This window comes from Phragmites australis, chromosome 2, assembly GCF_958298935.1.
Source record: "Phragmites australis chromosome 2, lpPhrAust1.1, whole genome shotgun sequence".
Classification (NCBI taxonomy): Eukaryota; Viridiplantae; Streptophyta; class Magnoliopsida; order Poales; family Poaceae; genus Phragmites; species Phragmites australis.
The window spans coordinates 14,623,331-14,645,321 of record NC_084922.1 but is presented as its reverse complement, the minus strand read 5'-3'; the positions used below and the strand labels follow the sequence as shown (position 1 = coordinate 14,645,321).

The following is a 21,991-nucleotide window of genomic DNA, read 5'->3' as shown; positions in this document are numbered from 1 at the left end:
GGAAGGGTCCCACGTGCAACGGTGAAACAGAAATAAAATGATGTTAACTAATATATCATTAAGCACTAATGTCTTTATATCATTCTCATATTTTGTTATGAATTATTGCATTACAAACACTTCTTCCTGTCCCTTTTCTACATTTTTCAGTCGCCTGAATTTTTTTAACTCTCATTCACCTAAATTGACATATTGCTTAGCATAAAATTACATTGTTGTGAATGTGTAATTTTAGTATAAGTATAGTGTAATTTTAAACTACATATAAAAGTAACACATGCGAACCATTAGATGTTGATATGATGTGTGATAGGAGGTGTGTGAGATCAATTGTATTTGGAAAATTTAGGTTTATACCATAAAATACGATTTCGATATTTGCCATTGTTTTTTCAATTATTAGGCTCATGACATTGGTTGGCAAATATGTTTGGTTCATACCAACACCGGCTCATTCCATTTGTCACCATTACTGTTTTGATGATGTGGCTATCAAAAGTGCCCAAAATACTCTTCATGCTCTTATTTTCTCCCAAATCAACCAGCCTCATCTCCTCCTCCACTCTTGCGCTCTCCATGCTAGCCGTCAGACCTCTATTGTGGAGCTGATCTCCTCTTGGAGCCCGTGTCAGTGTCGATGCTAGATCTGACAAGATTACGTTGAAAGGACGCGCGACCATGATGCAAGCGAAGCACTAGGGGGACGACGAGGACCACTATGCACATATCTGAGGGATTTGGCGGGTAGTGTCGACACGGTGGGTGAAGGGATGGTGTCACCGACACGTTGGCCGAAGGCACGACGCTAGCGCGCCTGGTGTTGGCGGGGTGCTCCGCGGCGAGGCGCGTGAAGGTGTGGAGCTTGTCCTTGAGGTGGCCGTCGCCACCTGCTCTATCGTCGCACCGCCTACTGCCTCCGTAGATGGGATCTGTGCGGAGAGGAGGCAGCCCAGGTGCGCGTGGACGAGGGTGAGATGGACTGTGGTGTCAGGTGTCGATGGAGCCCCGCACGATGCGGATTTGTCAAGCCTGGCAGAGTTGGAGGCAGGTGGTGGAGCGTCAGGGGGCGGAGGCTGTGCAGGGGGTGTTAGAGGGCGGGGCAAGGAGGTTGGAGCAGAGACCGCGGGTGGAGTACGGTGAGGTGGAAGCGGAGCTTCTATTTTATTTAACCCTCTATTTTATCACTACACTCCTATTTCATTTCTGTATTTTTTCTCCATTCCTCTATTTTCTATTGATCTGTTCCAAGTAAATTTGAGATAAGATCAGCAAGATATGTTTTCTTGAAACATATGCATGAATTTGCAGCTCATCTCATTCGACATCTAAGGTACTATCATAAAAATGCTATTGATAGTTTTGTTTACAATTTTTATTAATTACTCAATGATCTAAAACTTTTAGATAAGAGTAAAATACACTTATGATCCTTAAACTTATTATGCCGTATTATCTAGGTCCATAAACTTTTAAAACGAAGATCTAGATCTCTAAATACTAAGCGTGCCACTCAAGGTAGAAGCCCTCTAATCAACATGTGTCTGCTTACGTGCCCACTTGAACATGCTAATCTAGGTGCCTAATCATGCTAATTAGTAAGATTCGGTCTTCGAGTGGTACACTTAGCAACTTTAGTGACTCAAATATGTATTTTAAGGGTATATGGATCTGAATGATACCACATGACAGAATTAAGGACCTTGGAGTATTATACTCTTTAAAAGATCAATCAACGAGTACATGTCTTTGTTAAGCGAGATTAAGCTCGGCAAACAGGTTGAAAGGTATATTTGTGACTTTGAGAGTGCCACCTTGAATAATCAATGAAATTAACAATTTTCGTACACTGTCTACCAAATGTCCAATTTTGCCCTTTTCAGCTTTTTTTGCATTTTTTTTACCACCGATATTTTTGTTAAGAAAAGATCAAGCATCCAAGCTTTCCTCTCCCCTCGGGGACGAATAATGAGATCGACGCCACCGCCATGTCCGTTCCCCAACCCAAACCCTAACCCCGATGCGTCTCCCCCACTGGCGCCGATGACCCAGCGCGCGCCGCCGCTCCGTCACCACCCGCCGCACCTCCTCCTCGCCGAGGCCGTTGCCTCCTGGCATCCCTTTCACAAGAAGCCCTGCCTCTCCAACCGCTCCACCGCTCCCGCCTCCGCCCACCTCCCTGACGCGGAGGCCCCGACCCCTGCCCCCTCGGGGGGCGGCAGCGGCGGATCCTTCCAGTGGCTCGGGCTCCGCAAGCGCCGGCGCCGCGGCGCGGGCTCGCGGTCGGTGTCCGGCCGCAGCAGCGACCGCCGGAGATCTGGCACGTGCTCCGACTTCCATTTTACGTGCGGCGCCGGTGGTGGCGGCGCCACTGACTCCAGCGGGGAGATGTGGGCGTCGGATGTCGGGGAGGTGCGGATGAGGGATGTGCCGATGGCGACGGAGTTCGGCCTGGCGCCCGTTGGTGGGGCTGGTGCGGGCGCTGGTGGGGTCAGCGCGGCAGCGGAGGCGGCCCCGGCCGATTCTGGGTATGGGAGCGAGCCTGGGTACCGGGGCGACGTGGAGCTTGGGTACGGGGATGAAATCGACGAGGAAGAGGAGGATGGGAGGCAACAAATGTTCTGGGGCGCGGTGATCGGAGGTGATGACCGTACTTGAGTTCATTTCTTTTGATACTCACCGATTTAGCTTTCAATCCCCTTGACTCCTCGTAGATCTGAGCTATTGGCATTGATGGCATCGTTACCATGTGCAGTTCTTTGAAATTGAATCTTTTATTAGAATATACTTACTTTGTAAACTTTGTGGATTGAGATTCTAGTGACTTTGGACAGTTCTTGATGGGGATCAAATGTTAGAGGTTGTTGAGTTCTTCCGTTCCTGATTTCCAAACTATGTTGTTCCTAGTTGTGGCTTGTATGCGAATGTCTATTGTTTCTCCGATTGGTTAGATCAAGATGCAATTCTTACTGGGATTAAATAACTGCAGCTGACTAATTTAGTGGAAATGCACTTGTTTAACCATACATTTTAACTATTTTGGTGGTATGGTTGAGGAAATGATTGGGTCCGATTACTGTTCTGCCTTATCATGCGAGATGATTGTTTGGTCTGGTAAAGAACATGCTTTTCTTATGCATATGACTGATGCCTCTAGGATTCTTTTGTGTTCCATATGTTCTCGTGGGATCTTTGAATTTCAGATGGAACTGTTGTAAAAAATGCATGGTATTTCAAAACATATTTCTTGTTTAATTTGGCATGTGTATGTCTGTAGTCGTATTGGTAAAGTGCACTTTAGGTCCTTTAACCTGCACGCTTTGTGTCACTTTGGTCCCTAACGTGATGGATCCCAACTAGTCCATCAACCCGTGCGCCCACACGAGCTAGCAATTATAAAATACACATGAATAGTAGAAGTGCGTGAAAACATTCCTATTTTGATCAAATTGATGGCTAAGTTGTTTTTTTTAGGATATCAAGCATATTTCTTTTTTTTCTTACAGCAAATCCTTAGAATTCCCTTTATGGTTATATGTTTTATTACTTTATAATATAGGTGAATTTGATAGAAATAATAACTCTTAGATTAATTATCAAACTCTTTATATGCTTTTACGTGTGGATTTTTAGGTGGCATTCATAAAGAAATCAGTTTATTATGTAAGGGATTTTGGCTTTGCTAGGACAAGGGATACATCCCATCTCCTCGCTAGTTAAATAACATAACTTGTTTCCTTAATGAACATAAGGAACCAGATTACGCTATTCAGTTCTAATCCTTACCTAAATTTGATTCTAGTTGCGAACTGAACCCCTACAAATAACGTTAATAATTTATTTATTTTTGAGCAAAAAATATCTGAGATTGAGCTTGTCCTACTGCAATTTAAATCTAACCTAAGTTGGTCTTATTTGGAAACTGGTAGCTTGGCAACTGCTTATGGGTTTAAGCAATGTAGCCAATATTTTATTGTGTTAATCTGATTATGTAGTTGGTTTTGATATGTTTTTCTTGTGTTGGGTACTATCATAGCAACATTAATGTATTGTTAATACTTTTTTCCCGATATTTCCATTTGTTTCAATGTTTTGGTTCCATTTATATGAATTCTCATTTAAATTGCATTTCGATTTTTGACCATTTTCTTCTGCTATTTTTTTGCAAGTAACATAAAGCATGCCTGTTCTGCTTAAGAATCGTTCTTGGAAGATTCATCTGACATAAAGGCGCACCATAGTCTTGGTTTCCTCAAGAGTCCTGCACTCCTGCCCTTTCAATTTGTCCATTTCTTTAGCTTCGGAATACCTCCTTTCCATTCTAGACCGTGCAAATTTCAGATTAAAGGGACCAAGCTATGCTACGTGCCAAAGATGTAATAGGGTAATTGTGTGGAATTGGAGGTTTAGGGCCATGACTGCTTGACTTGGGTGGCGCCGTGGTGGCAGCACAACAGAGTCCGAGCACACAGCTGAAGAAGAGGGGGAGAAAAGGAGAGATAGCTTGGCTAATTCTTGACTGCCTAACAAATGATAATGCCATGCGACCGTGCCTTATATAGATGGCCAGCCCTAACGACCAAACTTAACCTTTGTAGCATCTAATTTATTTTGAAGGAACAAATAGGAAACCGTTGGCCCCACATGACAAGTACGCGTAAATGAGTGTACTAGCTACTGCTATGGCAACTCTAGGTTTGGAAGGGTTGTTGTAACACTATTTTTTCAATGAGAAACATCACATGCATGTTATTGCATAGGCAAATAAATAGACTGTCAGCCTTTTCCCGAAAAAGCATATTTACTTTTAAGCACCTTGCTACCTGGGTAACTAATGCACTTCTAGAATTTTACGAGGCTACGAGCCAAAATTCTCTTGCTATCAGTACGGTTCGCTTACCATGCTAAAGTCATGCAACAAATGTATTTGATGATTCGGTTCATCTGCTTACCATGCTATTTTTTTGTCCTAACAGAATAAAATTAAAAAAATCCATATTGATAGGTGTTACCCAAAAAAAAAGCCCTGCCCTACTGCTGTCAGCACCTGGTTCCAAGTGCTTGTGGTACTAACTACTGGTACTAACTACCTGGTAATGTCAGAATTGTTAGGGTTATTGTAAGCTGTAATGCCATAGTTGGGACAGGCTGAGTTTACTACATGTATCTTTCTGCACATTGTTAATAAAATTTAGTTGTTTCTGAGCATTCATCCTGGAAACATGATTGCATTTTGTGGATTATTAGTTCTGTGCGCTTATATTTTAGAAAGGCAAGTTGCTGTCAAGCTTGCTTATATTTTAGAAAGGCAAGTTGCTGTCAAGCTTCCAAACCCTAGCAGTAACTGGTCAGTTACTGTTGGAGCAAGAGATCGTCTTGCCCCAGCAAGTACGGCGAGAGTTTCTTTTAAGGAGGAGACTCAAGCTTGGAGACGAAGTTTGAGAGGAAGGAACACCACAAATGTAGTGATAGTAAAAATATGGATCGGGCTAGGGGGAGTATCACAGGAAGACTTTGTGATTGTGCTTCTCCGTGCTGTGTTGAGCGTGCTCTCTTTCTTAGATGACAATGGCCCTTTATTTATAGGGTTGTGCGTAACTTAGCATACAAGTTACCGTTATGTGCAAAATATCCAGGATCTGGCTGAGTACATGGTCTTATCCTAGATAACTACTTTTTACCCTACATAGAAGAAAAATATCTAACATGGTAACTATTGTGGTGCTTGTACCCAGAGGGGTGAGCCAGTCGTCAATTGCGGCCCGGTGCCGCGCTGTCAGGGGTGTTAGGATAACCTCCATTTTACTGGGGTGTCAGGACGGCGCCCACTAGCCTAGGTACTTAATGCTGATCACTTCCTTGCAGGCAAAGGATGACCGGCATTCCTCTTCTAGCAGATCTTTCTTGAGGCCCGATGGCTTACCCTGTAGCCTTTGGGAAGCTTGCCCGAGCCCTGGAGACAGGGGCTCCGGGGGGGGGGGGGGAGGCATGGCTTCGAGAGATGGAGGCTTCATGGCTCCGGAAGATGGAGGTTTCATGGCTCTGGAAGATGGAGGCTTCGGGCCCGCAGTTCTTTCGGAGCAGGGCCTTCGGCGGTCCCTGGCTTGCTGTTGATGGCTCACGGTCACTAATATCGCTTGGCTTGCCTGGGAAGATTCGATCCACTTGATCTGAACTATCCGTTCGATGACGCTGGTGATAAGGGGCATTGAATGCGCCCTGTGAGGAAGGCGCGATTACGCCTTGTCAGGTGGACATGGGACGCGTGGGGTCTTGTGGTTGGGGGGTCGTAGGGGTCGGTTCCGCTTCCTCATGATCGTGGCCTGGCAGGCGAAGGAAGGGCATACGCTCGTTTTTCTAGGGGGGTAATCTCTCCCTTACCTTTATAAGGGGAGGGATTACCCTGAGCGGCCTTTTCGCTCGCGTCATGTTCTCGTCTGTCCTTTGCCTCCAGTTGTCCTTGCTTTACGCGTGTGGTTGTCGATTGCTGCTCTTCTTTCTTCTCCGCCGTCCAACGCCTTTCGCCGTCTTCCTGTGATCCGTATGGCTAGCTCAAGTGCCCTGGGTGGAGCAGGAACTCAGGCGGCAAGCGAAACCGCCGGTGCGGCCGCGACGGGGGGTCCTCCGGTGGCGTCGGTTCCCCCGTTGTTGATGGGGTCGCCGCCTGGGGTGGAGCTCCGCCGCGCCAGCATAAGTCATCCCCAGCAGACCACCGTGCTGGGGGTGTCTGCCATTGATGATGAGGAGCTTGATCGGATGGTTAGGGAGGGGAAGATTCCCTCTAGAGCCGTCGTTCGGCCTTCGTTGGACGAGGAGGTCCCGGAGCCTCTAGCCCACGAAGTCGTGGTGTTCAAGGCTTTCTTCAAAGCGGGCCTGGGCTTTCCGTCGACGCCCTGCTCGAGGAGGTGCTCCACCACTACTACGTGGAGCTTCCGCAGCTCCATGCCAACGCCATCGTCCGCCTGGCCACCTTCGAGTGGGCCATGCGGGCGGAGGGGTGCGAAGGGAGGGCGGACTTCTTCGTGGCCCTCCACTTCGCCAGCTGTCAGCCGAAGATGATCAAGGGCGAGGGGACGAAGAGGCCTCTCAGCTTCGGTATTGTTAATTTCCAGATACCGCCACAGTTCTGTTCCCGGCGAAGGCTATTAACGGTCGGTGGTATACCGGCTGGTTGCATTGATGGTTTTACTACAACATTGGTCTCGCATCCCCCTTTCGCTCCACAAACTGAGATATCACGTATGTCCCGGAGCCGGAGACGGGGATCACGGACGACTAGTTTGCTTCGTAGCTGGCCCTTCTCCGGAGGGTGGTTGAAAGGATGAGCATGCGTGATCTCGTGGAGGAGTTCACCATGTTGCTCATTCAGCCCCTTCAGATGGGCTGAGACTGCGCCTTCGAGCAAGGTGCGGAAGAGTTGCTGAAGGTGTACTCCGACCCCCTCCCCCCCCCGGTCAGCTTTGGTGAGTCCTCTTTGTTGTCTGATTTTTGATTCGCAGATGTGAGCTGCCTTTTTCTTTCAGAGAGCTGCCTTTCGCTGGAGCGTACGGTAGGGATCGCCGAGGTGATCCTGGGCCCAACTACTCACGCGGAGCGAGAGCGGCTGGTGGCTCTGACACGGAGTTGGGAGCGGTACAACCGCGTCTGCTTTTATCTCGGAGTGGGGGCTCAGGCGTGGCGGGATCCGTTGGAGCCTAAGGCTACCGGGAAACGAGCGCGCGCCGCTCCCGCGATCCGTGCGAAGCCGCTCCAGGCCTGGCAGCCTTCTGTCTCCGGAGGTTTGCATATTGGCTCGACGTCTGAGTCGTCCGAGGTGCCGCTGGTCCGTAGGAAGCGTTAGAGGCGGGCCGGGAGCGCGGGCGACCTGTCCGGAGGTGAGGGTCAGCTCGGCGATGGTGACCGGGGAAGGGCCTGGCCTCTCCGGACATTGCAGACCATGGCCAGAGCCGGAGAGGAGGCGTGGCTTCCGTGGAATATGATTTTAGGTTCGCCGGTTCGGACGTCGATGACGTTACGGGCCCTTCTATAAGAGGGTTTGGGGGTCTTGTTTGGGTCGTGCACCGGGATCTTGACCTTGTGTTTCATGGTATTTCGCAGCGACCGCCGAGGTGGATGTGTCTTCGACTCCTTCCTCGGAGGCTGGGGAGCTCTGGCAGGGGTCGGGGACTCCTCCGGAGGTGTCCCCGAAGGCCGCCTTGGGGGATGTGGCCTCGTCTCCGCGGAGCCCCGAGCCGGTTGGTGACTTGGCCCGGACGGCCGGTGCTGGGGGCACTGTGCCCTCCGCCGAGGCTCCCTCCGCGACAGCCGAGGGGGGCCCCGCCTTGGGGTTTTGACTTTGGATGATTTCGCGCTGTGCCCGGAGGCGTCAAGGGCCTTCGTCGTGGCCTCCTCTATTCTCCGGAGTGGAGAGGTTGAGCGATCGTTGGCCCAGTGTCCTTTGGAGGAAGTGGAGGCACGTCTGGTAACGGTGGCCCTGCAGGTCAGTGGTTTAGTCGTGACTTACCGAGTTCGGTGTCTGGTTCTGAGTAGATTATTTTGTCCTTTTCCTTTTTTTGTTGTGCCTCGTAGCAAGTAATTTTGACGAGGGCTGAGGAGATGGTGCTCCGTGAGCGTGAGGAGGGTCTCTGGCGGGAGGAGGCTTTGAAGCGGGAGCGCGTGGAGGCTGAGCCGCGGAAGGCTGCCGAAGACCTTCGGGAGGCAAGGGAGTTTGCTGATGCGGCCAATGCGGCCCGGGTGTCGGTCGAAGGTGATGTTGAGACCCTTTGGGCCGTGGTGGGCGAGGTGCGGCGAGAGCTGAAGGAGGCTTAGGCATCGGAGGGAGCACTGCGTTCGGAGTGCCAGCGGTTAGTTGCACTTGCGTCGGAGGTTGCCCGGATCACCTTCGACGTCCTGAGCGACCTTGGGGCCAGATGTCCTCTACTACCTTCCTACTTGGAGGCGTCAGCAATGCCGCTCTTCTGGCTTCGGTCTGCCGCGAAGGTCATGGTTAGAGTTGCGGAGACATACGTGAGGTCTAGCGCACGCGTGGCCGCGGCGCTCCAGCTGACCCTGCTGCACCAAGCGTGGGTTGGTCCTCTCGAAGTACTAGAGCAGCAGGTGTCGGACTCCGTGATCGAGGGTTTTCGGCCCGAAAGCACTTCCGGTGGAGATTCATGCGGCTCTGGAGAACTTCCGTCATAACTTGTGGGCAAGGCACAACCGGGGCGTGACGTTGCGCTACATGGCAGGTCAGGAGACTCCAGGTGCCTCGGGAGGTCTTCGTCCGGGTTCTTCGTCGGGAGGTCCGGCCCTTGTCCGGAGCCTGCAAGCGCACCGCGGCCCTCTGGAGGCCTCTCGCTTTGCGCCGTTGCCCCGCAGGAGCAGTCTTCGTGTGTGGATGCCCCAGAGGTGTAGCTCTGTTGCAGGCTGTCTGTTTTTTGCTTTCTTTCTTTCCGAAGGGGGTCAAAGTCTTAGTATGTTGACTACCCCCTTCTGCTTTATGTATTTGTTCTTTTTTCTTATCTAAATGGAGTCATGTCTGTCTTCTTGTGGTTCGCCTGTGTTATTCTGGAGTGTTCGTGCCTTTGAGGCTAACTGGAGTCCGATCTGTGTGTATAGGTGCGGCAGCCCGAAGCCGGAGGGGGCCTTGCTCGTATCTGGGATGATGCCTCCGAGGAGGGATCGAGTGTGTCTAGAGCATTCGGGGCAACTCCGTCTGTCCGACGGCGTGGTCATTTTGTTATGCTCTGTGATTCCGAGGGGCGCGTGGGTTCAAAGGTGGCCGCCGATGTCTTGGTCAAGGTTGAGCCGGAGGACCCCCTTGTCTCTACCCCGGATGTATGTTTTGTTACAAAGGACGACTGGTGTGCAGCTCGAATAGCCAGGGAGGTTGTCGGTTCACGCTTCTTTCAACGCTTTTTCCTCCTCCGGGATTCTGATGGAAGGGTGCTTTTGGAAATCCTTGAGCCTATGCTGGCCGAGGTGAAGGTGGAGGTGCAGGTTGCGGAGTCCCCGCCGGAAGAGCAGGAGGATGAGCTGAATTTCTCACCCTTCGACTCGTATCCCTTCCCAGCAGATCCTTCGTCTTCCCGAGGTCGATGGGGCTCCGCTTTAGGCAGTGGTTCCCTCTGTGGAGGGGATTCGCGTCGACCCTCTGTGCGCAGTTACCGGATTCAATCCTCGAAGTCCCGTGGTATTTCTAGGAGGCGTGGCGGTCGAGCGCCCTCGTCCTCCCGTAGTGTTTCGAGGAGGCATAACAAGTAAGCAAGTTTGCTAGGCATAGATTCGATGTACATCAGTTAGCTGAATGCAAACTCTTTGTATATCGTGTATGAATAAACTTGCGTTGTGTTAGCTTTGTTTTTTTTTTGGTGTTTTTATAATTTATCGCATCAATGCTTTGTTATCGTATCAACGTTTCGCCTGTGCCCCCTATCCCAGCCCCTTCGCATTTTGCGGTTTGTTAGTGGCCGCGGGTTGCGAGATCTGAGGGGTACAACGTAGCGTTAGGTGTGAGTAGGGAAGATACCGTAGGGGTGAGATGATTTTGGCACGGAGATTTTTAGTCTTCGGTGAGATTGAGGGATAGTTCTCTTTCTCCAGTAGTTTGTGGGAGTTGTACCTAGAGCGAGCATCCCTTGACCTTGATGGGGGTCATGGCTTCGTCGCCATATAGGAGGCGGAAAGGGGTGAATCCTGTGGCTCGCGTGACAGTGGTGCGGAGGGACCATAAAACCTTAGAGAGTTCCTTGACCCACATGCCTCGAGCTAGGCCGACGAGTCGGTGGTTTAAGCCGGAGAGAATGTTGTCGTTGGCCCGTTCGATAGCCCTGTTGGATTGAGGATGTTGAACTGCAGCGAAGCATAATTCGATGCCGAGGTCGTTGCAGAATTGTCTGAAAGGCTCGGAGTCGAATTGTGTGCCGTTATCGACCGTGAGTTGTCGTGGGACGTCGAAGTGGCAGATTATGTTTTTACAGAAGAATTTCTGGATATTCTTCGATGTGATCGTCGTGAGGGGTTTGGTCTCGATCCATTTGGAGAAGTACTCCAATGCTACCACCGCGTACTGAAGGTTGCCTTTGGCATGGGGGAATGGACCGATTAGGTCCATGCCCCAACGAGCCATGGGCCAGACGGGAGCGATTGGTTGTAGGGGAGCCGGGGGCCGGTGGCTTTGTCGTCCCATCCATTGGCATCCTTAGCAGGTGCGGACGAGGTCTTCTGCATCGGACATGATTGTAGGCCAGTGGAGCCCCTGTCGGAGGGCCTTGCCGGCTAGGGCGCGAGGCGGACGAGGTCTTCTGCATCGGACATGATTGTAGGCCAGTGAAGCCCCTGGCGGAGGGCCTTGCCGGCTAGGGCGCGAGGCGCCAAATGGTTGCCGCAAAGGCCCCTTCTTGTCTGGTGATGTAGCGAAGGAGGGGAGCGCAGACACCTGTTTTTGTAAAGGGCTCCTTTTATGACATGGTAGCCCCTGGTGTGATGCTGAATGCGGCGGAGCGCAATTAGGTCTTACAGCTCTTCTGTTCCACTGAGGAAGGATAAGAGGGGAGCTCTCCAATCGGTGCTTTCGATGGGGAGGATGGTGGCGGCCGTCTCGTCAAGAGTTTTAGCAGCCAGCTGGTGTAGTCTCGAGGAAGGTGCCCAACCGTGGCCGTTGTCCGTTCGTGGTATGTTGCGTATTGATATGTCGCGGAAGTGTGCTTTGGCTTTGCAAATGGCTTTCGAGGTATCTTGCTATGTCCGGATGCTGAAATTGGAAGCTTTTGTCGACGTGGCTGGCGACGATCTAAGAGTCGGTCCGGATGATGACTTTGGCTGCCCCTAATGCTCGAGCCTTCTGGAGGGCCAAGAGGGCGGTTTCGTATTCGGCTATGTTAGTTGTCTTGAAATCCAGACGAGCTGCGAACTGGACCTGCTGGCCTGTGGTGGAGATGAGGACCGCACCGGCTCCGGCGCCCATGGAGCCATATGCTCCGACGGTGTAGATAGTCCAATGTCTTGGGGAGGGGTAGTGGTGGGTTTGGCGGGCGCCGGAGTCCATTTGGCGATGAAGTTTGTAAAGATTTGGGATTTGATAGCGGTGCGGGCCACAAATCTTACCACGAAGGGGGCTAGCTCTACTGTCTATTTGTCGATACGTCCCGTCACCTCCTGGTTGCGAAACATGTCGCCAAGTGGGTAAGAGATTGGGACAGTGATGTCGTAGTCAAGAAACTAGTGCCGGAGTTTGCGTGAGGCCATCAGCAGGGCGTATGCTATTTTTTCGAGCTCGGTGTAGCGCGTCTTGGCCGCGGCTAAGGCCTCCGAGACATAGTATACGATCCTCTGAGCAGAGTGATTGTCACTCTTCTCCTCCCGCACTAGGGCGGTGCTGACAGCAGAGATAGAGATGGACAAGTATAGGAGCAGCCCTTCGCCGGAGAGGGGCATTGCGAGTGTTTTGAGGCGGGAAAGGTGGGTCTTGAGGGCCTCGAATGCCGCCTGGCACTCTGAAGTCTAGCTGAACGGTTCGGAGCCCCTCAGCGTTTTGAAGAAGGGGAGGCTATGCTCGACGGATGTGGCGAGGAAGTGGTTGAGGGCTGCGAGGTGGCCGACCAAGCGTTGTACTTCTTTTGGATTGGTGGGAGGTGACATCTCTGCGATGGCACGAATCTTGCCAGGGTTGGCCTCAATGCCTCTCCGGGAGACGAGATATCCCAGCATCTTTCCTGCCTTTGCGCCGAATACGCACTTCTCTGGGTTCAACCGTATGCCTGCAGCTCGGAGGCTATCAAATGTTTCTTGCAGGTCGCGACGTGGTTGGTTTCGAGCCGACTTTTTATCACGATATCGTCCACATAGGCTTCGACATTACAGTCCAGTTGCTGTTGCAGTACCTTATGCACTAGGCGAGAGAAGGTGGCCTCAGCATTTTGAAGATCGAAAGGCATCCGGACATAGCAGTATACCCCTTACCCCGAATGGGGTAATTATGCTAGTCTTGTTCTCATCCTTTATTGCCATCCACACCTGGTGGTACCCGGAGTAGGCGTCTAGGAAGCTTAGCAGCTTGCAGCCGGTGCTGGATTCTACTAGCTGGTCGATGCGAGGAAGGGGGTACGGGTCCCGAGGGTACACTTTGTTTAGCGATGTGAAATCGATGCACATACGCCACTTTTCGCTGTGTTTTTTGACCAGGACGGTGTTGGAGAGCCAATCAGAGTGGATTACCTCTCGGATAACACCGGCCTTTAGTAGCTTCTAGACCTCCTCTTTTGCGGCCTTTGCCCGCTCTGGGGAGTTTGCGAAGCCCCTGGTGTACGGGACGGGCCTTCGGGTCGACCTGCAGAGAGTGTTCGATAATGCGGTGACCATGCGAATGTGTCGAGGTTATCCTGTAGGACAGCCAGAAGCTGGGCTTCCTGCTCGGAGGTGAGGTCTGCCCCTATTTGGAAGGCCCGGTCGGGTTGGTCTGGATGTATGGGGACACACTTTATGTCTTCCTTTGGTTGTGGCCTCGGAGGGTCGTGGTGCCTGGGATATAGGGTCCTTGGAGCCCTCCTGGGTTACTGCATGAATGTGGCGACCAGGGAGTGGAGCAGGGTGCCCGTACTCGATGCGTCTAGCTAAGTCTTGGTCGCCATGGATAGCTATCAGTCCCTAGGGTCCGAGCATTTTCAAGTAGAGGTAATTGTGATGGGTACGGTTCCAAATTTGTTCAGGGTTCCTCGTTCCAGAATGGCATTGTAGGCGTAAGGCATGTCCACAACGTCGAAGGTGATTACTTCTGTCCGTGCTGCGGGTCCTTCGCCGAAGATGATTGGGAGTTCTATCTGGCCTAGGGCGTCGAGGGGGCCCATTGAACCTTGGAGGGGTCTGTGGCCTGGCGAGAGCCGGCTTCACAGGATTCGGAGCTGGTCGAAGGCATGTATGAATAGGAGGTCCGTCGAGCTGCCTCCGTTGACCAGTATTCTCCGGACCTTGACTTCAGCGATGTTGGTTGATATGACCAGGGTATCGGAGTGGGGAAATTTCACCCCCTCGGAGTCGTCGATGGTGAATGTCACGGGGGCGCCGATCCATTCGGGGGCCTGTCGATGGATGCTGGTTGCTCCGATGTGGTGCACCCCGCGTGCGTAGTCTCACTGCTGCCGTTTCGAAGCGCAGCCGGAGCTCCCTTCGCCGGTTATAGCGAGGACGATCTGTTTGCCCCGTGCCCCCTCGTCGTTGTATCACTTTGCGGATGGCCGGGGCGGAGAAGGTAGGGCTAGCTGCGGAGGGTTCTGCAAGGCCAGATGATCAACCCGCCGGCTAGCCGGTAGCCTGCGATCTTCGGACCGCTCTTTGGTGGCCCTCTCAGTTGAGGTGAAGGCTGCCTGCCTCCCGAGGCATTCTTCTCGGAAGGTAGTGAGGGTCCGGCAGTTGTCGGTGTTGTGTCCTCGTCCCGTGCCGTGTAGAGTGCACCAGGATTCCTCATCGGAACACCGGTTCGGAGCGTGTCCCCTAGGGTGGTTTTGGTTTGGAGCCCTGCGGCTGGGGCTGATGTTGTTGATGTTTCGGCGTTGCCGCTGCCGCCCTCTTTGGGACCCGGAGGTATGAGCCTCCTCGAAGCCCCTCTTCTATGGGGGAGAGGGGGCGTGTGACGGTCCCGCCTGCAAGTGTGACTTCTTGGGGTTGACATGGGAAGTCTCGGTAGCTCGCGAGCGTCTACGGCAAAGTTTATCCTCTGCGCGCGCATATTCCTTGAATTTGCTCATGATGACTTCCGCCGTGTGTATGGGACGTCGATTCAGCCGATCGTATATGATGGCTAGGCCCTGGGTTGCGGCATCGATGATCGAAGAATCCGATATGCCCCTAATCTGGGCTTTGGTCTTGGAGAACCTGGATGTAATCCCGGAGGGTTTTGTCTAGCTCCTGTCTGACAGTGAACAGGCTTCTGGAGATTATTGGCTCGACGAAGGTGCCTTGGAAGTTGCTGCGGAATAGGTCTCGGAGTTGGGACCAGGCGTGAATAGCGCCAGGGTCTAGTGCCCAGAACCAGCGTATGGCTACCTCTTCTAAGGCGAGAGGAAAGCATTTAGCCATGGTGGTCAGTCCAACCCCGCTAACTTCTATGGCGAGGGCGTAGGACCAGACGAACTCATCAGGGTCTGAATCGCCCTTGAACTTAGGTAGCTTTGGGGTCCGAAAGCCCTTCGGGAAGGGCGTCCTCTGCAGGTCGGCCTGCACAGGAGAGTTGTAGTCTTGCAGGGGATCCTCGCGACGTCGACTCTGGGGCTCCGGAGGCCGAACGTGCGGTGCCCTGACGTCGAAGAGTTCATCGGCCCGTAGAGCTTGGATCTGAACAGCGCCGGTCATCACGGGGGCGGCGGTGGTCGTGCAGGTAGCTTGCTGCTCGACCCGTAGGGCTGTTTGTAGTTCCTCCATATGGGTCAGGAGTGTCGCCAGGTGTGATTGACGCTCGGGTGGAATGGTGTTTTCGGCTGTCGCGTCGGTCGCGGCCCTTAGGGGTGCAGCGGGGACCCCGCCCTGCTGCTGCTGTTGCTGTTGGGTCTCCGGGGTAGGGAGCCCCTCGGTGCCGGTCGTAGCTATGGTCATGGCTGGGTCGGCGGTGGTCGTAAGGCCCTCGTTCCCCCCGGTTGGGGACTCGTCGTCGGTGCGGCCTGCGCCTGGTCGCCTGGACTGTCGCACAGGCGTGATCAGGGGGTCGGTTGCCGTCGCCGCGGCCTTGGTGGTCTTCTTCTTGGGTGGTATCCTATCTGTCTTAGCACTTCTGTGTTCGAATCCCTATGGACGGTGTGCTGTTGGAGCTAAAGATTGCCTTGCCTCAGCAAGTACAGCGATAGTTTCTTCTAAGGAAGAGACTCAAGCTTAGAGATGAAGTTTGAGAGGAAGGAACACCACAAATGTATTGATAGTAAAAATATGGACCGGGCTAGGGGGAGTATCACAAGAAGATTTTGTGATTATGCTCCTTCGTTCTGTGTTGAGCGTGCTCTCTTTCTAAGATGATCATGACCCCTTATTTATAGGGTTGTGTGTAACTTAGCGTATTAGTTATCGCTATGTGTAAAATATCTAGGATCTGACCGAGTTACATGGTCTTATCCTAGATAACTATTTTTTACCCTACATAGAAGATAAATATCTACCATGAAAACTATTGTGGTGCCTGTATCCAGAGGGGTGAGCCGGTCGCCAATCGCGGCTTGGGGCCGTGCTGTCAGGACGGCGCTTACTAGCTTAGGTACTTAATGCTGGTCACTTCCTTGCAGGCAAAGGATGACCGGTGTTCTTTTTCTGGCAGATCTTTCTTGAGGCCCGATGGCTTACTTCGTAACCTTTGGGAATCCTGCCCGAGTCCCGGAGACAAGGGCTCCGGGGGAGGTATGGTTCCGGGAGATGGAGGCTTGGGGATGTATGGCTCTGTGAGATGGAGGCTTTGGGGGGTATGGCTCCGGGAGATGGAGGCATTGGGAGTTATGGCTCCGAAATGTGGTTACTCCGAAGCCTGGAAGTCAGAAAGCGGTCTTCGGGAGGCGTGGGCCCATGGGCATGGGCTAGCTGAGCAAAGGGGCCGTCAGGGGTCTTTAACAACTATCCCCAACGGTTACCGAATATTCTAGTTATTTGTCTTTGTGCTACTGGACATTTTTGGAGATATTTGATTCTGATTTGAAGAAATTTTTTTGTTGTACCATTTTGGTTTCTATGACACATCGGAAACTGAATATATACGAACAGAAAAGAATAGGAAAACCTGCATCCTAATTAGGTCTGTTGTTTTAACGGAATCTGCGAATCAGACCTCTGCTCATCATTGGTCATCACTCTCGGCATGTGGAGTCTGTTGGGTCATGTAAAATATTCTTTCCTAAAATGATGTAGTTGCACTAAATATTTGTGATGCCGTGTTTGAATAGCGACATTCTGTAATGGATATGCAAGCAATATTGGTATTGCTAGATTAGAATTTAGGATGTTTTTGGAAATCTGTCGACCCTACTGCCAAAGTGGAATTTTCACTTGTCCTTTTGCAAAGGCCCTGGTATTGGTTCCTTCAGCTACTTGTATTGAAAATGGTTTTGGATGATGTTCCTGTTCCAATGCATGTCTTTTATCTGTATCCTCCTAGAAGCTGTGCTGACCACTGTTCTTTTTTGTCATATGCATATGCAGATATGAAGAAAATGAAAATCGTTGGTGACAGTAATTTTGGGGAGCAGAAGAGCCATCACCGCTGCAGGCGCAAGAAGCATGATGTGAGGATGTTGGATCCCTTGAGGTGAAGAGTTACAATATGTGGGTAATGCATCTATGCTACCAGCGGCAGTTCTTGAGATCAAATTCCGTGCTTCTTTGTTGCAGTATGCACTGATAAAGCAGCCCGACTAGTTACTGATGTAGCGGGACATGTACAGTTATTTCCCTACTGTCTGTAGTTTCTATGCGTTTACATTTTCTGAGGATGTTCCTGAACAATTATGTATGCGCGAAGCACATTCCAAGTTCTTGATCGTTGGTACCCTTGCTGTCGTGCTGTGACTGCTGGTTTGGCGTTTTTCCATTCCAGTATATCATTGTGAATTGGGGGTTTTCAACATCAGTTAGATGTTGTGGTCAAAACTGCCATTCGTATGAGTGTATGCGAATTGTTTGTACTATTCTCTTTTTGATGCGAATTAATGTGTATGCCAATTGTTTGTACTATTCTCCTTTTGAATTTCTGCATTCTCGTGGCTACTTCGCCTTTTGTACAAGTGTTTCTGGCTCTTCAACTGGATGCTGAACAATTGTGGTGGGGTAAGAGATGAACTGATTTGGGCCTCTTACTTTGGAAAGCAGGTCAGCTATTTCGCTCATTCTAAACGATGCTACAGCCAACAGGGTACACAAGTGAGATAGGTAATACCCCTGCAGCATGAGAAAAGAATACAACAAAACAGAAGAGACGCATGAATTAAAATTTGGGCTTTGCACTACCATGTGCGAGTACACTATGGCAAAATAGGTAAAGAATACAACAAAAATAGGAATTAAGAAGGGACACATGAAGTAAAATATACACTACAATACACGCCTCTAAGCATGAATATTTCAGGAAAATAAGGTTAAGTTTGGTCTTCTCATAAGAAATACACGCCCCTAAGCACGTAAGAGTAGTGACGCTGCCGCACATGCATGAACGGTGCAACCATGTGATTCTGCCATCTTGGTAGAACTTGACCTCGTTGATCTAGCCAGTGCAATTTTGATTATAATTTGGCCATGTCCTATCTGATTCATCTAGCCAGCTTATGGATAAAAGCTCGGTGCCTTGTAATTACGCTGATTCCAACTTTGTAATGTTGTTACTAGGTGTTATTTGTTCGTATACAAACAGCCTATCTTGCATTGGAATATTGGATCACTCCTTGATCATGGAATTTGTGTAGGTATGTGTTGAATTTGGTATGGTGAATCTGCCACGTTGGCTGCAGTGCATCAATTGATGCATATGCATGCACGAGAGATGTGTTTAGTGACTCAAATGAGCGAGTAAGGTCATGTCAGGATAGTGGAACACAACACAAGAGCAATGTATAACTTACGAACTCATACATCATATGGCCATGAGATGGTTACATATATACCTAAATGTTTTAGGACAAGATGGTGTCTAAACTTCGATGTGTATGTGTACTCGCGTGTGTATGAGTATATCGTGTACTGTGTGGTGGTGCACACGTGCTTCTTTTACTTGTAATTGAGACAATGTCATTGCAGCATTGTAAAGTTTTTTTAGACAACTATACGTACCATTCCCATAGATAGGTAAGATAGTCAAAGTTGAAGTTTCACCAATCACAAGGACTCCAGGAGCATAGTAAAATATCACTACGCTTGGCACATTCCATAAAGCACGATTGGGACCTTAAAATTATTTTCGTTTGTAAAGGTAATCACCAATCACTAGTTGCCGGCGGTGGCTAGGTAAAAAGATAAAAGTGACCCGCCTCTATTTATTTTTCTCATAAGTCATCAGATAATGACGTACGTATATAGTAAATGAAGAGGGCGGCAGACGCGGCGCGACTGGGAGGCAGCAGGTGCAGGCGGAGGTAGGGCAGCCGACGGTGGCTGGGAGGTAGGCAGGCGTGGGCAGGCGGTGAGGGGCTGGCATACGGGAGGTGGACGAGCGACGGCAGCCAGGAGTCAGGTGCTTGCTGAGGCCCGCGGGCGAAAATCAGCCCCCACCCCTGACCCGACCCGCAATCGGGGTCCTGACCTGCGACCCCTGCGGGCGAAAACCTAGCCTCACCCCACCCCCGCTGGGTGTAAAACTTGCGGGGACCCGACCTGGCTCGCCCCATTGCCGGCCCTAGCTATAGCAATTTCTAAGAGCATTACCTGCAAATTACAATTTGACAACGTCGCACGTGCTTACCAAATCACAAGCTCACCTATAAATCATGGGTAGATGCGCCTGCGCAATGCGCGTGCCCTGCTCCTGGAGCGCTTCGACCTGCTCCATCATCTTGGCTACTCGCACGGCGAGTCACGCACCATCCGCAATGCCTACCCAAAGGCGCACTACCCATTATGGTACGCCGCGCTCGTCACCTCTGGGCGGATGCCGAGGCCGACTCTGGCTGCCTTGTGCTCATCTTGGTGCCGCAGCTCTCCATGGGCCCATGTGGAAACACCGCACTCCTCTCCACCTTCAGGAACACTGGCACAGATGAGGTGGACCTGACTGCGAGGTGGGGGTGTGTGTTTTAGTCCCGGACGGGTGGGTGTGTTAAAGCAGATATTTGACCTCGTCTTGTAACTAATTCACCAAGTCTTTCTCCTTGTATTGCTGCCAAGAAGCGGCGATCGTTGTAACATGCTCAGCCATGACTCAGTTGTAAACCGACGCTATTGTTGGGCAATAATGTTGCGCCTCTGAAACGTTAAATGCAGAGCATACTCGACCACATTGGTGAGTGGGATTTCTTCTCTTCTTCGCGCTTTCTTTCAAGGTGACCGCAGTAAGCAAGCACGGCAGGTGTGCTGACGCGATCAAGGCAGTGACCATGTTCCACTGTTCTAGGCGCTCGCCGTCAAGAAGGGCGCCGTGGTCAAGGACAACACGGAGGTCATCGACATCATGAACTTGCAGAGGAAACCTTAGGTTTTTGGGCCGGAGGGTGGCATCATGGTGAAGACTAGCACGGGGGAGGAGTTCCACCGCACCAAGTGTGTGGTGATGATGGGAGCCTGGATGATTAGGCTGGTCAGGTCCGTTGCTGACATGGAGCTCCCCATCCAGCCGCTTCACATGCTGTCGCTGGAGCTCCCAGGCCTGATCAAGGCAACTACGATGGAGGGCCGTCGTGCGACCCAGACAGCCATGACTGGGTCTCCAGCGATGGCAACGTCGCCGATCAGGTGTCCCCGCGAGTAGTTCTTGCCCGACCACGTGAAGACCACCAGTGGGCTGGTCCTCTGGCAATCGTGCATGTACTCCATGACGCCGGATAAGGACTTCATGATCGACTTCCTGGGTAGGGAGTTTGGGGAGGACGTGGTGGTAGGGGCTGGGTTCTCCGGGCATGGGTTCAAGATGGGTCCGACGGTGGGCATGATCCTGGCGGAGATGGCCATCGACTGCGAGGCGAGGACTATGGTCGAGGCCGACGTGGAGCTCGACCACTTCAGGATCAACCGGTTCAACGACAACCCCATGGGAAACGCCAAGGATTGTTGAGATGATCATGGATGTGATCATGTGTTGTCCTACTATTTTTCTTTGTGATTCTTGTCGTAGATGCATTGAAATAGCTTGAAATAAGAGTGATGTTAATTTAGTGTTGGAATACATTGTCAGATAAGCACTGTAGCGGATTTGGCAATTATGCTGTAATCACCCGATAGGACCAGATCCTATTGATTGTATTAGATAAGGATAGTTTATACTTTCCTTGATTACCTCATCTGTAATTAGTCTTTGGTTGTATCCTATAATCCCTCCTATGTACACTACAAATATGGACTGGCATCAATGGAAAATCATCATTGCATGCATTCCTCTCCTGTAAACATGCTTTCTTAGTATCATCCGAAATTTCGATCCTTCTCTCTCCTTTGCTCACCGCCTCTCTGTCTGCCATGGCCAACAATGCACGACCCCCACCAAATCCTTCCGCCATCTCTTTGAGTGTCTCCAACATCAAGTCCTACATCCCATTTGTTCTTGTCCTCACTCCGCCAAATTACACCAAATGGCGTGAGCTTTTCTTAGTATTCCTTGGTCATCTTTCTCTCACCAAACATGTCTAGCTCGCTGACAAACCCACCAACGATGACGACTGGGATGTCAACGATCTCTCGGTCATTTCTTGGATCTATGCCACAATCTCTGAAGAGATACTCAACATTGTGCTCACTCCCGGCGCCAGCGCCTACATCCTTTGGACCAATGTTGAAGGTCTCTTCCGCAACAACAAAACCACCCAGGTCCTGTACCTCGACGCCGAGTTTCGCAACATTGCGCAAGGTGACATGTCCATGATGGCCTATTGTTAGAAACTAAAAATCCTTTGCTGACTCCCTTGGTGATCTTCGACGGCACCCTTGTGCTAACAATTCTTTGAGGCCTTAATGAAAAGTTCTTAACCATTTGGAGCATCATATCTAGCCAATCACCGCTGTCATCCTTCCTCGAGACACGGTCACTGCTCCAGTTAGAAGAGGCCAGCTTCGTCAATGATTCATCATCCCTAGCCACCGTGCTCTACTCCGGCACCAACAACTCCAAGCCTTCAACGGGAAACGCACGCTCCAACACGTCCACAGGCCACCGCAGTAAGAACTACCGCAACAAGTTCAAGGGCAACTCTTATGACAACAATTCCAATGGCTCTGCCTTGACTCCATCCATGCCGCTGCCATTCTTCAACCCTTGGACTAGGACATTCCAGATGTGGCCCGGTATAGACACCATGCCACCAGCGGCGCGCCTCGACATCCTCAGCCCCTGCCCTAGAGCACTTGTCAATGCTAT

At 51.1% G+C, this 21,991-nt stretch overlaps 1 protein-coding gene and 1 pseudogene across 1 annotated transcript; both read left to right on the top strand.

Annotated features, from left to right (window-relative positions):
* Nucleotides 1-1,926: 1,926 nt before the first annotated feature.
* LOC133900515 (uncharacterized) lies at nt 1,927-17,673 on the top strand. The gene is made up of 2 exons (XM_062341677.1): nt 1,927-2,638; nt 17,143-17,673. The coding sequence occupies exons 1-2, from the start codon at nt 1,966-1,968 to the stop codon at nt 17,250-17,252; spliced, it is 783 nt and encodes a 260-aa protein (XP_062197661.1). The 5' UTR covers nt 1,927-1,965; the 3' UTR covers nt 17,253-17,673.
* A 1,750-nt stretch (nt 17,674-19,423) lies between these two features.
* Nucleotides 19,424-20,695, top strand: LOC133903159 (probable sarcosine oxidase; annotated as a pseudogene).
* Nucleotides 20,696-21,991: the final 1,296 nt, after the last annotated feature.